We start from the raw sequence: 13,566 nt of genomic DNA on the forward strand, positions 1-13,566 counted from the left end.
TTTTGAAACAAAATGGCAGTCTGAAGGCGTGCCTGTTGTGCAGATAAGTGTGGCACCAGGCTTTGAATGCCATACTGACACGGCAGTATCGACCAGCCATCATCTGAGTAAATCAATAACATGGGGCTTGGGAAAGCCCAGAGTTCTCTACCATATACGGTCTCGGCTCCGTAAGCTCCAAGAAGGAAGCTAAGAGCAGAGAGTGAGGCAGAGGCCCCCAGAGGGCCAGGAACTGGCCAGGGGGCCAAGGCTGGTGTCTGAACACTCAGTGCAGGATTCAACCCACTGAGGTCATGGGCTTGCTAAATCTGCTGGGCAGACAGGAGTGGCCTGGAAAATGTCAGGCTTTAGGCAAGCTACCTGACGAAGCCCAGCTTTCCAGAAGGTAGGACTTTCCATCTGTCTCTGCCACACCAGAGAGCTATGCTCTGAATATGTCTGTAAAGCATGGCACTCACCTCTAGCCATGGTCTCCCTGAGCCCTCTCCTACTGCCCAGCCCCTTGAAGAAACACACACACTCTCTGCCCCCCACCCCCGCCGCATCTTACTTCTCTTCTTTGACTTTCCAGTCTTCTTAGCGCTCTCTTCTCTGGGGACCTTCTCCTCCAGACAGTTCTCCTCCTGGTCACCAGTGTCACCAGCCCTGTTCAGGGCGTCGGGCTCAGAGACAGGAAACAGGTAGTTGGGCAGTGTCATGGCTGGAGCAGGGTCTGGCTCTGGAAGCATTTCAGAGGTGCTGACTGCAAGAAGAAAGGCCTGAGGTGGCGTGGGCCCAGGGCACGGTAGGAGTGTGGTCTCCCCATGTTCAAGAGAACAGTGGGTTCCTGGGGGGTGGGCGTGGGGGCGAAGCGTCATTCCCCACAGCCCCAGACACAGGACACGTCTGAAAATGCCTCCTGTGTCTCATGGCACGAGGAGAGGAAACATCTGCAGAGCTGTGGGCACGAGCTGGCCCCAATCACAGCACGCACATGTGCAGCCCGCCGCTGGTGGTGGAAAGTTCCAGGTGACACCCAGAGAAAAGGGCAACCTTCATTTAGTCATCTACTCATTTTACAACCAGAAGGGCCCTTAGACCTCATTTAGCCCTGATGAGGAGACTGAGACCCAGAGATGGCAGGGCATGTGCCCAGGGTCACACATGCCTGGTATGTGAGGGTACTCAGTAAATATCTGTTGAATCCTGAGTGAAAATTAGTGCCAGAGGCGGGATGAGGAATTGGAACCTGCCGCTTCATGGCTGTTTTGCCACCTTGTATCCCAGCACCTCCTTGGAAGGTCAGTTGGAGCCAGGAATCTTCCTGTAGAGTCATGGCAGATGCCTGGATGGGGGTATTTGCTGGGGGAGGAGCCTGCCTCAGGGGCCATCGCAGGAGGTAGGGGCCAACCTCCTAGAACAGGGAAGGGATGAGGAGGATCCAGCCCGGTGCATTTCTAACTAGGCTGCATCTGGCTCAGTCATCCTGGGAGCTCAGCGAGACAGCAGAGCGGCCTGACGTTACCCTGGCCAATAGCATTCTGCCTTAAAAAAGGAAGTTCTGACAGGTGCTACCCATGGATGGACCTTGAGGACATTATGTTAAGTAAAATAAACCAGTCCCCCCACAAAAAACAAATACTGTGCACTTCAGCTCATCTGAGGTCCCGGGAGGAGTCAAATTCATTAAGACATAAAGTAGAGTGGTGGTGGCCAGGGGCTGAGGGGAAGGGGAAATGAGGGGTCAGTGTTTCATGGGAATAGACTTCAGGTTTTGCAAAATGCAGAGTTCTGGAGAGGATGATGGTGGCTGCACAACATAACAAATATACTTAATACCACAGACCCAAACACTGAAAGATGGTTAAGGTGGTTAATTTTATGTTATGTGTAGTTTGTTGCTCAGCCATGTCTGACTCTTTGTGACCCTATGGACTATATAGCTCACAAGGCTCCTCTGTCCATGGAATTCTCCAGGCAAGAATACTGGAGTGGGTTGCCATTTCCTCCTCCAGGGGATCTTCCTGACCCAGGGATCAAAACCTGTGTATCCTGCATTGGGAGGTAGATTCTTTATCACCAAGCCACCAGGGAAGTCCTATGTGTATTTTACTGTAATTTAAAAATTGGAAAAAATAACCAGTCAACCTGGTTATTTTTATAAACAGTTATAAAAAGTCACTCCATCTTCCTCCTTGTCTGCAGGGGCCATTCTGCCCCATCCCACTCCACGCACAGCTCAAGAGCATGTTAACAAGCATAGAGGTGGTGTGGGTACATTAGCCCGCACACACAGGCCCCTGAGAATCCAATATGCAGATGTGATATTTTAAAATGGAATTTTGTGTTGCCGCGAGTTGAGGTGCCACAGTTCAAACTCACAGATCTGCTTGTCATCCAGGATGTTGTTGGGAGACTCGACGTTGAGCAAGACTTCAGTGGTTGACACGGTTTGTGAGGTGGTTTCATTGTCATCTGGTGCCAGGTTCCATGGTTGGGAGAGAAGAAAATTCCCTCAGGACATAGGGCAGTGGGTGCCGCCAGAACAAGGCTAAGGAGCCCAGGGGCAGCCGGGAAGGTAGCAGCATGCCTCCCACCCTGATTCTCCACCTTTCTCTACACCCATCCCAGCAGAGCTGGTCTCCCCTCACTGTTCCACTGCATCTCAGGAGACTGTGGATCCATTTAGCTGGCTTTCTCCTCTCTACAGTGGTACTACCTTCTGCTTATCCTAGTTACCCCATCTAATTTCCAACTATTGGGGATCTTGCTCCTGGCTGCATGGGGTCACTAGAAGCCTCAGTGGGCTACTGTTACCTGAAGACAGAACCCCTCCCTCCTCCACACCTTCCCTGCCCAGGAAGGAAACAGACCTGCCAGCAAAAAACTGCCCTCCAAGATCTGATCCTGTGTCATGCACAATGTCCCATCTGTTATGATGCCATTGTGAACGTCATCCAGCTCCAGGCCTGAGTACAGGTGCAGTAATTCGGGGTAGGGGACTTGCTCCACAATCACAGCTGGAAACACGGAGGGATCTTCTAGCTACGGAGAAGACAGCGATCCGGTTCAAGGCCTACCCACCTCTCCCAGGAAGCCTTCCGTACCAGAATCTGGCCCTTCTTGCAATTCCTAACTCTTGGATCCCTCAGGGGCTGTTCTTTGTAGGGCATGACATTGCTCTGGGTCCAAACTCACTAGTGGGGTCTTGATTGGTAGAAATGGGTTAGCTCTGTACCACCTTCACTCAACCAAGGGCAGGCAGTTGTAACTGGTTACAGTTGTGGGTTAACCTGTGGCCAGGGTTAGTTAGGCTCATTCTGAAACCAGTGGGAAAGGATTTGTCAATAGCAAGGGCAAGGGGCTCAATCTATAGCCAGTTGAGGGACTCAACCTACGCTCAGGGTTGGGTAACAGGGTGAAGGGCTCAGATCATGAACATCTTAGGGCTCAGTTTGTGATGATAAGAGTAGGAATGAAGATGGAAGAACAGAGGAATTAGAGACATAAAAAGTTAAAGGCTGGGAATTCCCTGGTGCTCTGGTGATTAAGGATCCACCCTAGTTGGGCAACTAAGCCCTCGAGCTTTAGAGCCCATGCACCACAACTAAGACCTGATGCAGCCAAATAAATAAAATATTTTTTTTTTAAAAAAAGGTAAGAGCCTGGATGGGGGAGAGGGTTCCGACTTCTGGCTTGATTTGGTGGGCACATGGGGGAAGCCAGAAGGAAGAGGAGCGGGTTTTTGGAGAAAGATAAGGGAGCAAGTGTCTGAATATGGTCAGTTGGAGGTACCATTGAGATATTTAAAATGGAGATACCTATCAAGGAGTCAAAAATATGTATCCATGAGCTCATCACTGAGAGTGGGTAAAATCATCAGGTTGAGAATTTGACCCCCAGAGGACACAGTTATTCTAAAATCAAACAAAGGTAAATTTTAAAAATAAGTGTGATTGCAACTGTTGTTTAAAAATTATTTATAGAAGGAAATGTACTGGAATGTTCATAATAATTATATTTTGGTTGTGGGACTACAGGTGATTTTTTTTTCCCCTTTCTACTTTTCTGAATTTTCTTTCATGGGGCTATTAATTCTTTCTTCATGAAAAAGGAATGAGAATGTTCAGTTTTACCTAATGTTCCTGAAGGATCCAGAAGAATAAAAATTGATGAAACTGCCTTTGGGTTTTGCTGCTGGGCAGTCACCTGGCTAGAGCAGTTTCAGGGGAGTGCTGGGGTCTCAGAGAAGACGGATGAAGGGAGACAGGCAGGTGGGTATAGTGATTAAGGCCAGAGTTTAGAGCTGTCTGTGGGCTTCCCTGGTAGCTCAGAGGGTAAAGCATCTGCCTGCAATGCAGGAGACCTGGGTTCAATCCCTGGGTCAGAAAGATCCCCTGGAGAAGGCAATGGCAACCCACTCCAGTACTCTTGCCTGGAAAATCCCATGGACAGAGAAGCCTGGTAGATTACAGTCCATGGGATTGCAAAAAGTCGGACACAACTGAGCGACTTCACTAGATTTGTGCTGTCCGGTATGGGGCCATGTGGCTATGGAGCACTTGAACTATGGCTGATGCAACTGAAGGACTGAATTTTAATCTTGAAACACTTTATATTTACATTTAAGTAGTCACCAGTGGCTAGCGGTTACCATGTTGGACAGACAGCTCTAAAGTGAAGTGAAGTTGTGAAGTCGTGAAGTTGTGTCTGACTCTTTGCAATCCCATGGACTGTAATCTACCAGGCTTCTCTGTCCATGGGATTTTCCAGGCAAGAGTACTGGAGTCGGTTGCCATTTCCTTCTCCAGGGGATCTTCCCGACCAAGGGACTGAACCCAGCAACTTCACAACTTCACTTCACTTTAGAGCTGTCTGTCCAACACTGTAGCCGCTAGCCACTGGTGACTACTTAAATGTAAAAATAAAGTGTTTCAAGATTAAAATTCAGTCCTTCAGTTGCATCAGCCATAGTTCAAGTGCTCCATAGCCACATGGCCCCATACCGGACAGCACAAATCTAGTGAAGTCGTTTAGTCGTGTCTGACTTTTTGCGATCCCATGGACTGTAGCCTACCAGACTCCTCCGTCCATGGAATTTTCCAGGCAAGAGTACTGAAGTGAGTTGCCATTTCCTTCTCCAGGGGATCTTCCCGACCAAGGGACTGAACCCAGGTCTCTCACATTGCAGGCAGACGCTTTACCATCTGAGCCACCAGGGAAGCTAAGAGCACTTCTAAAATATCAGAAAACTCTACTGGACCATGCTGATCTAGAGCCAGACTGCCTGGATTTGAGACCAAACTCTGCCATTTATGAGCAGTGTGATCTTGGGCAAGATACCTTTCTGTGTATCCATTTCCTCCTTTATAAAACTGGGGTTATCATATTATTGACCACATAGGGTTGTTTAAATGGATCAATGTACATAAAGCACTTAGAACAGAGTCTGGCATACAGTAGGTTCTGATTATTTGCTTTAGGCATCAGGGACTCCGAGGAGACTATTGTAGTGTTAGTCGCTCAGTCATATCTGACTCTGCGACCCCATGGACTATAGCCCACCAGGTTCCTCTGTCCATGGAATTCTCCAGGCAAGAATACTGGATTAGGTTGCCATTCGCTTCTCCAAGGGATCTTCCCAACCCAGGGATCAAACCCAGGTCCTGCTTTACAGGTGGATTCTTTACCATCTGAACACCAGGGAAGCCCCTTAGGAGACTACTAACATTTAATTTCTTAACCTGGGTGGTGAGTTAATGAGTGTTAATTTAATAGTTATTCTTAAAATATTTTTTCAGATTCTTTTCAATTACAGGTTATCTGTTTTATATTCATACTGTATTTTGCAACAAAAAGTGTTTCCTAAAAACAGTGAGAGAAGGGAGGTGAGAATGTACACCCAGATGATGGAGGTCACACTGGGGAGAAGAACAGAGCTAAGGAGGTGGTATGTTAAAGAGGCGGGCAGAAGGGAGGGAGTGTTTCTCTTAGGGTTAGGTTCTAGGTTGAGGAGAGAAGTCTGGGAGGTGTGAAAGACACAAGAGAGACAGGAGGTGAAGGATGGTGTGAGGTCTGGAAGGTAGCAGGAGAGAAGAGATTAAGCCCTGGGGTAGGTGTTGCCCTTGGAAGGAAGAGGGCCACTTCTTTCTCCCAGGCCAGCAGAAAGGAAATAAGAACAGGTGATTTTTGTTGCTAAGAAGGAGGGAGGAGGGAAAGTGAGGGCATCCTTGGCTTTGAGCTCTGCTGTGGATTGGAGAAGAGGCTGTCTCAGAGGGTGGAGGGGCAGCTGTGGGTTCAGGAGGTAAGAACAGCTTCTAGGAAGAGCAGCTTCTAGGAAGAATAGAAAGAGTTGTTGAGTGGTCTAGAAACAAGTAAAAGATGACTAGCCACACTGAGAACCCAGGTAAGGTTAGATTTTTCTTCCCTTGTTTCAGGAGGCTAGGCATGCCAGAGGTGTTGGATAAAACTGAGCCTCTTTAAAAGGTTACCATCTAGCAGGACAGAAAGCACCGTGTGCTCCAAGACCACTAGGGGGCAGCCTTTGGTTGGTCACTAGAGACAGGACGAAGTTTCCTGTCCTCACAGGGATCTGAGAGAGACAGCATCAGAACTAGGCTGGGGTGCCCTTGGAGATGATCCAGCTGGACCTCCTCTTGATGAAGATGGGGAGATGGCAGCCAGATAGGGCAGGGGACAGGTCTTGCCTAGGAGACACTGTGGCCACACTGGGATCAGAACTCAGGGCTTCGGACCACTAATCTTCCCTTCCTTCTGCAGTACCTGGCTGCCTCCTCTTCTCCAGTGTGTGGAAGGAGGGTGCTGGGCAAGGTATGCAGCAGCAGGGGCCTGAGTGCCAGAATTCTGTCCTAGTTTCCAATTTCCTCCGACCAGAGGACCCAATTTCCAGTTTATTCTGAATCCTTAGATGGTGGTTGAAAAGACAGTTATGGAAAGGCCTGTCAACCATGCTAGGACAGGAGTCTGAAGGTGCCAGGGGATGGACTGTACCCTGCGGTGCCAGCTGGCAGTTCTCCGTCCTACTGTGTGGTTGTCTCAGCACCTTTCTCACTGTGACATGGGGTGAAGTGGGCCAAAGAATGCACATGAAGGTCAGTGTACACGTGTGCACTCAGCCCCCCGTTGCTGACTGACAGATCAGCTAGTGTGCATAGCAGCTACTTGGCTGACTTGGAAACTGTGTGTGCCCTGTAATTGCATGTTGGCCAAACCAGCTCACTAAGTGACCGCCTGATGACTACTGCCTGGCCACATGGGACTAGCTGATGGCACAGTCTGCCTGGCCCACAGCCGCCATGCCTTGAACCTAGTAGGTGCTTGATCAGTATTTGCTGACTGTTAGCTAGCCAGCCGGCCAGCTATCTGCCTACCTGTCTGTACCTATCTGATCATCTGTGCCGGCTGACCAGGCTCTGTTCTCTGGGGCCATACCTGGTGGATGTCATCCATTCCGTTGCTTGCAAACTCAAAGATCAGGTCACTGGGCTGCAGGGCAACAGCCATGCTGTCTTGTCAGAGAGCTGACTGTGGGGCCTGCAGGGCCCACTGGAGCCGCGGTGTTTCCTTGATGAAAAGATGCTATTCAGATACCTTGAGCCTAGCACCTACTCCTTGAGTCACAGTACAATAGGGGCTGTAGAGAACTGGAGTAGGCGGTGGCCTAACCCAGGTTCAAGGCTGCATGCTGGGCTGGGCCAAGCGCAGGAGCGACCTACGGAGAAGGGAGAGATGGGGGCAGTGAGCCAGTCACCTTCCTTGGGTCCTGTTCCCAGGACAGACTGCCAGAAGAGGGATGGCAGGAAAAGGGGAAGACAGTGGAAACAGAAGGGCTGAGCCTTGGTGCCCGTCTGGGTCACGGGGACCTACGCCTGAGCGGACCCCAAAGATACGCAGTCTAACTCACTTACCACCCCACGTGGACAAGATGAGACAGAGCGGGACTTGGCGCACTCTCCACCCTGAAGATTAATCCCCAGGGTGTGGCCACAGGGGAAGCCAGGGCAGCCTGAGTGGCCTTGTGGATGGGGCGTGAAGAACCCTACAATTCCCTTTGCTGGGGAAAGGACCCCTGTGAGGGATCTGGGGTGGGGATATCTGGGTGCACAGGATGGTCTTGTAGACTCTGCCTGACTTAGTCCACCTTGGGAGTAGGGGCCGCTTAGTTCTGAAGGGCAGAGTCCACAGAGGAAGTGATCTCTCACTATAAGGGTTGTGCTGTCAGGGCCAGCGACAGTGGATGGCACTCTCAGACTCGGCCACGCCTCCAGAGAGCCTGATGTCAGAGGGCCGGGGGGCCACATGCCCTGCTCTAGTCACCACCCAGCCACCACCACCCGCTGGGGATGCCGGGCACAATGGCCTCTGTGCTGTATGTATGTGGCTTGGGCTCTTGGTTTAGCTTTGCTTTCAGTTTCAAGAGTGAACTGTCACCCTGGGAGAGCCCCAGCTGGGGGAGGGGCCCACAGGAACCTTCCCCAGCCTCCAGGGCCAGCTCAGGGCCCCCTTTTCCAAGAAATCTGTCTGCTACAGCCCACATGTCTCCCCTTTCCCAGAATGCCTCTGGCACTCACAGTCTGCACCTCCGGCCCTCACATGGCACTGGGCCTCTGATTGTTTCCTGTGCTCCCTGCCCTTCTCAAGTCGTCGGGCGCTGCACCAGCCTGGCTCCCAAAGCCCCAGCTCCCCTCCCACCAAAGCATTCTCAGCATCTCCACCCTAACACTCAGGCTTCTCCATCTCCAGGTACCATGGCTCTGGCCTCGAGGGTTTGGCTTTGTGTGGCATCCACATGGTGTGTTGGTGTGGCGGGCCTATGATTGGCTTGGTTCAATCACGAGCACCTGAAGAACCAGCTCCATGCACCAGAGGAGGAGCCACACACTTGACCCCTGCCTCCTTGGCACTCCTTTGCCAATGCCAAGGTGGCAAAACCTCCTCCTGGCCCAGGAAGAAATGAGGAACTTCAGAGAGGGGCAAAGGGGAGGAAAGGGAGGGGGACCACGGATGACCCTCCCAGATGACCATTCTCCCCGACAGGAGACACCCAGGCCTCTTCCACTTCCTTTCCGTTAGCCCACAGGGCTGGCTCCGCCCTCTCCCCACCCCCACACTCACCCCCACACCTTGCCACCCACCCCCAACCAAAAAACTTTGAGAAGTCACTCGACTCAACCTGGCAGGTCTGAGTTTCCCTTCGGGTGAATGAGAGGCCCAGCACAGCGAGGCTAGGACGGCCTTCCACCACCGGCGCCCACCCCCACCCCACCTGCACATGACCCACGTGACCGGGTGTCTGTGGCCTCCCAGAGAAGCCTTCCAGGGCCATTTATGCTTGGAAGGTCTGTCTCCCCCAGCCAAAGCGCCCCAAGGCCTGCATTCCGCAGTTCCCGCCCTCCCACAGGCCGGCTGTCTGCCCCCAGGAAGCGTTCTCATACTAATCAAATGAAAGGTGATCACTTTCACCTAATCCCACTTTGTCTAAACATGAAACTCCTGTGTCTGCCCCTCTCCCTCCAAGGTCATTCCGCCATGGCCTTTCTCTGCAGGTTTGCTCATCGCTCTGGCTTCTTTTCGCAGATCAGTGTTTGATGTTTGTGAGCTCTCTGCCTGGGGAACTTCTGGGCGCCTTCCTTACCTCCCCCATTAGAAAGCGGCTTCACTGAGGGCAGGGACGCAGGTGCTCCTCACTGATGAAGCTTAGCATGTGGTAGATGCCCAATGTGTGTTGGTGGAACGATCACATTAATGAATGACACTGGTCAGTCGGTACCAGTGAGGTGGGGTGTGTTCTCTGGCCTGTAAGTATATGCATGTGTATACTGGGTGTGGGGTGGGTGTCCAGTGGTCTAGCTTACAGGAAAGAGAGAAACTTGTGCGCTGTGTGTGTGCTATGTCTGTGTATTTTTGCATGGTAATTTACAACCAGGAGCAGGAGTTGGGGAGGGAGTTCCCTGTGGGTGTGCGAGCACACTGCAGATAATATGTATGTGCCGGGTGTGGGGACAAGTGCGTGAGAGCCTCTGTGTGTCAAAGGGCTTCGGTCCTGGTCGGGCCAGCAGAGCCACAAGCACGGTCATCAGTTCCTCCTCCTCCAGGCCTGCCTCCGTGAGAATGACAAGCTCGAGCTAATACTAGCTGCTGCCGGCTGGTAGAAGCTGGCTGTGGTGAAGTGGGCTGGGGCGGGGCCTAGCGGCCACCACTGCCCAGCCCCCCCCCCCACATGGAAAATTCAAAATCCTCTTGCTTCCCAGGGAGAGCATGCCAGAGCAGAATGTGTATGTGGCCCATGCATCCTAGGGGTGAGCCCCCAGGGTCCACTCTGCTAGGGGGGGTGTGGTAGGAGAGGGAAGGCAGCTCTGCACTAGATTGGATGGAGCCTTTAGCCATCAATGCAAAGAGAGATTTGAAATAAAAGAAAGGCAAATCCAGTTGCCTTCTCTAAGTATCAGCATATCTCAGTATCCAAATTCAGGATTCTTCAAGTCTGAAGCTAAGGTGAACTCTGTGTGTGTGTGTGTGTGTGTGTGTGTGTGTGTGTAGGGCCGGATTGGCTGTCCTACTCTCTTGGTCAAGGCTAAGAAAACTCTCCCTTCACCCCTATGGAACCTTCCAGTCCAGAAGCTTTCACCCTTCCCCCTTCAGATGTTTGAGGATTTGAAAGTGAGAGGTGGGGAGCAGTCATTTGCATGTTCACTCACTCTCCCCCAAGTCCCTCAAAATAACCTCCCTCTCCCAGGAACCTGAAACCAAAGAAGCCACCAGCACAGAAGGCCCGCCCTGCTGGAGGCCAGAGAGGCCCACACAGGGGCTCCCCTCCTCAGAGACGCTCTGGGACACAGATTCAGCTGCCTAGAGGCCTGGACACTGCCTTATCGGTGAGTGGGGGGCTAGGGAGGTCCACAAGGACCCTGGCCTCACCTGGTAACCCATAGTAACCGGTGCTGAGCTCCTCCCACCCCACCCTTCATTGCAAACCTCACAGCTGGCTCCAGTCCAAGTCCACTCCCAGAGTGGCAAGAGATCTGCTCCCTTTGAGGCCACTGCAGTATCCCTGGCTCCCAGGGCCTGTCCTGCTTGGGCTGAAAGCAAAGCCTCTGTGAGAGCATATGGCCCCAGCTACTGAACGTGTGTGAATGTGTGTGTGCAGGCACACCACAGGAGGGAGCAAGCAAGCGAAGGCGCCCACATCCCGGGCTTGCAATGCACACCTCTGGCTCTCTGTGGTTGTGACTGCATTTCAAAACCAACATAGCAAAATAGAAGTGGTTTGGGCTGTTTCTGCGTCATCACAGCTGGGCCCCCTTCAGACCCTCTCTAGGGCTGTCACTGGAACACGTCAAGCGGTGTCCAGCACTCACCCATTGGGGCCTCCTCCACAGGAAACAGCCCCAATGTGAAAGCCACGTCCGCAGTCTCCGTGGAGCAAGTTTAAATCTACAGCCGCTCAGCCGAGCCAATGGCTCTCACAGAATCGCTAATAACACCCGTGGCATTTTCACACACGCCAGCAAACATGGGGGCCAGATGGTCAGCCAGGCCCGCAGAGCAGCGTTCTCACGTTCCTCATCCTCTCACAGCCAGCCCTCACTCCTGAAATACCCCGTCCTCCCTGAAACCTTTCTGGAATTCTCTGGAAAGGAAGTGACAATTTCCTTCATGCCATTTCCCACTCCCTCAACACTCCTCCCCCACAACCACAAACAAAGTGGAATCTACCCCAGGAATAGCTGTACCCTCCACTTAAAAACAGCCCCTCCTCCGGCTAATAGTCATCAAGCAGCATATTTGCACGCGGCACCACGTGATCAGAGACAGAAGGTCAGACCCAGGGGTCCAGTCTGCAGCCATGGACCAAGCAGAAGTAGCCCAAGTGTGGGACTCCCCTACAATCTTGGTCCAACTAGGGCTGGCCTCCAGTCAGCCAGCCGAGCCCCCCTCCTTGAGCAAAATGCCCAGTGAAGGGGTGCTTGCCACAGCGATTTTGTCAGCTTCTTCTACTCTGTTCCTGCCTCCTACCACCCCCTCCATCTGAGATGAAATCAGGAAGAGGGAGGGAAAAAAATAAATGTTTTGCAAGCTCTGTTGATTGGGGTTTCTCTGTGCTCATTTACAAGAAACCCAGTTTCCTTCCTTGGCCCTCGGTCACTGCCTGATTCCTTGTAGGGTTTGTCAGAGCTCTCACGGTGAGGCAGGCCCGGAGCTCTTCTCCCACTGTCCCTGCCCTTTCTCAGCTGCAAGCTTGCCCCTGCCTTCCCAGCCCCACAGCTGGCCCCATGGAGGGGCAGTTAAGGCTCCAGGCTGCAAGCACAGAGACGCATGCTCCTCTTTCTCCAGGAGACCATCAGCCTTCTCCCGGCTGCATCCCAACAAGAGGTGGGCCCACAGGGAAGTCAGCCATCTTTCTGGGCTCTGCTTTCTGTCATCCTTAAAGTGGGTGAGGGCCGAGGGGAATCCAGGCCTAGTAGGGGCTCACCAGGGTGTCTCGGGTGAATGAAGATGGTGGTAGAAAAGTGCTTTGAAAATTAACACACTCATTCAGATGACAAGTTACAGGTGACCTCCCAGAGACCAAAGGGGACTGGGGACCCCATTAAGCTCCCAGAAGTGCCCCCATGGCTCTAGAACATAGACAGGGTGGGCTGCAGGCTGCCAGCTGTCGCCTTGGAGGGGGCTGGCTCCTTTGCTAAGGTTGGGGGCCTTGCAGGAGGGACAGGCGGCTGTGGTTGGAGGGGTGCTCCCAGTCCCCTGTCCTCACCACCTCCACCCGGCCCCAGCCCTCTGGGTTGTGGTTATGTGGCAAGAAGAGCACTACAGAAGCCCCAGTAGGGGAGGAGAGGTGGGGGGAGGGTTATGTCAAAGGGAACCTATTTTCTCAGCTTCCCTGACTCCCAGGGGCCTGACCTGAGAAAGCTGAAAGAGCACCCCCTGGAGGTGCCTGCAGCCACCACACCCTCCTCTCCAGAGCTCCAGGAACCAGGAGGAGGCTGAGAACTTCCGGGAAAGGGAAGAGAAGAACAAGTCAGTGATGAGGAGGACAGGCTGCAGGAAAAAGGCCAAAGCCAAGTCTGAGGCAGCTCCAGAACCCCCAGGGGGCGCACTGCCAGCCACAGCCTAGGTGAAGACCTCAGAGGTTTTTGCAAACCGTAAGGGCACAGGCGAGAAACTTTGCCTTGGGGCTTAGGTAGGTCACCTTCTTCCTCTGTGAAACGGGGACACCCTCCCTAGCACAAAGGGTCATCATGGAAAGCCAGAAAGTTAACATAGGTGAAAGCTCTGTTACATTCCAAGTGTGTTTTTAGATTTCTGGGTCAGATTTGTGTCTTTCAGGCTGAGGTCATGCATTAAGCATTCATGATATCTTTACCTACATGGACAGGAAGAAAGGGAAATGGAGGTAGTGGGATGAAATGGACACTGAGGGGGACATAACCAACAATTATCGAACATGGTAGAGAGCAGAAACAAGTTTGACTATGGGGAGGGGGTGCATGAGATTGGCTGGTGGGGGGGACCACAGGGAAATCAGGGGGATAAGTGCATAGGCCTCGATCCAGAAAGCAACTGGGA

General features: G+C 52.4%; 1 protein-coding gene across 5 annotated transcripts in view; it reads right to left on the reverse strand.

Annotated features, from left to right (window-relative positions):
* The window catches only part of ELF4 (E74 like ETS transcription factor 4), a 39,565-nt gene that overhangs the window by 7,281 nt on the left and 18,718 nt on the right, over window positions 1-13,566 (reverse strand). For 4 of the 5 annotated variants that reach the window (XM_015105059.4, XM_042241900.2, XM_012107408.5 and 1 more), the window contains 4 exons: window positions 7,432-7,711; window positions 2,853-3,024; window positions 2,362-2,454; window positions 551-742 (listed from right to left, as the gene is read on the reverse strand). In XM_015105059.4, the coding sequence (XP_014960545.1) occupies window positions 551-742; window positions 2,362-2,454; window positions 2,853-3,024; window positions 7,432-7,503 (529 nt within the window). In that variant the 5' untranslated portion in view covers window positions 7,504-7,711. The remainder of the gene's footprint in view (window positions 1-550; window positions 743-2,361; window positions 2,455-2,852; window positions 3,025-7,431; window positions 7,712-13,566) is intronic. The other variant, XM_042241901.2, reaches the window with a different exon arrangement.

This window comes from Ovis aries, chromosome X (genome assembly GCF_016772045.2).
Source record: "Ovis aries strain OAR_USU_Benz2616 breed Rambouillet chromosome X, ARS-UI_Ramb_v3.0, whole genome shotgun sequence".
Classification (NCBI taxonomy): Eukaryota; Metazoa; Chordata; class Mammalia; order Artiodactyla; family Bovidae; genus Ovis; species Ovis aries.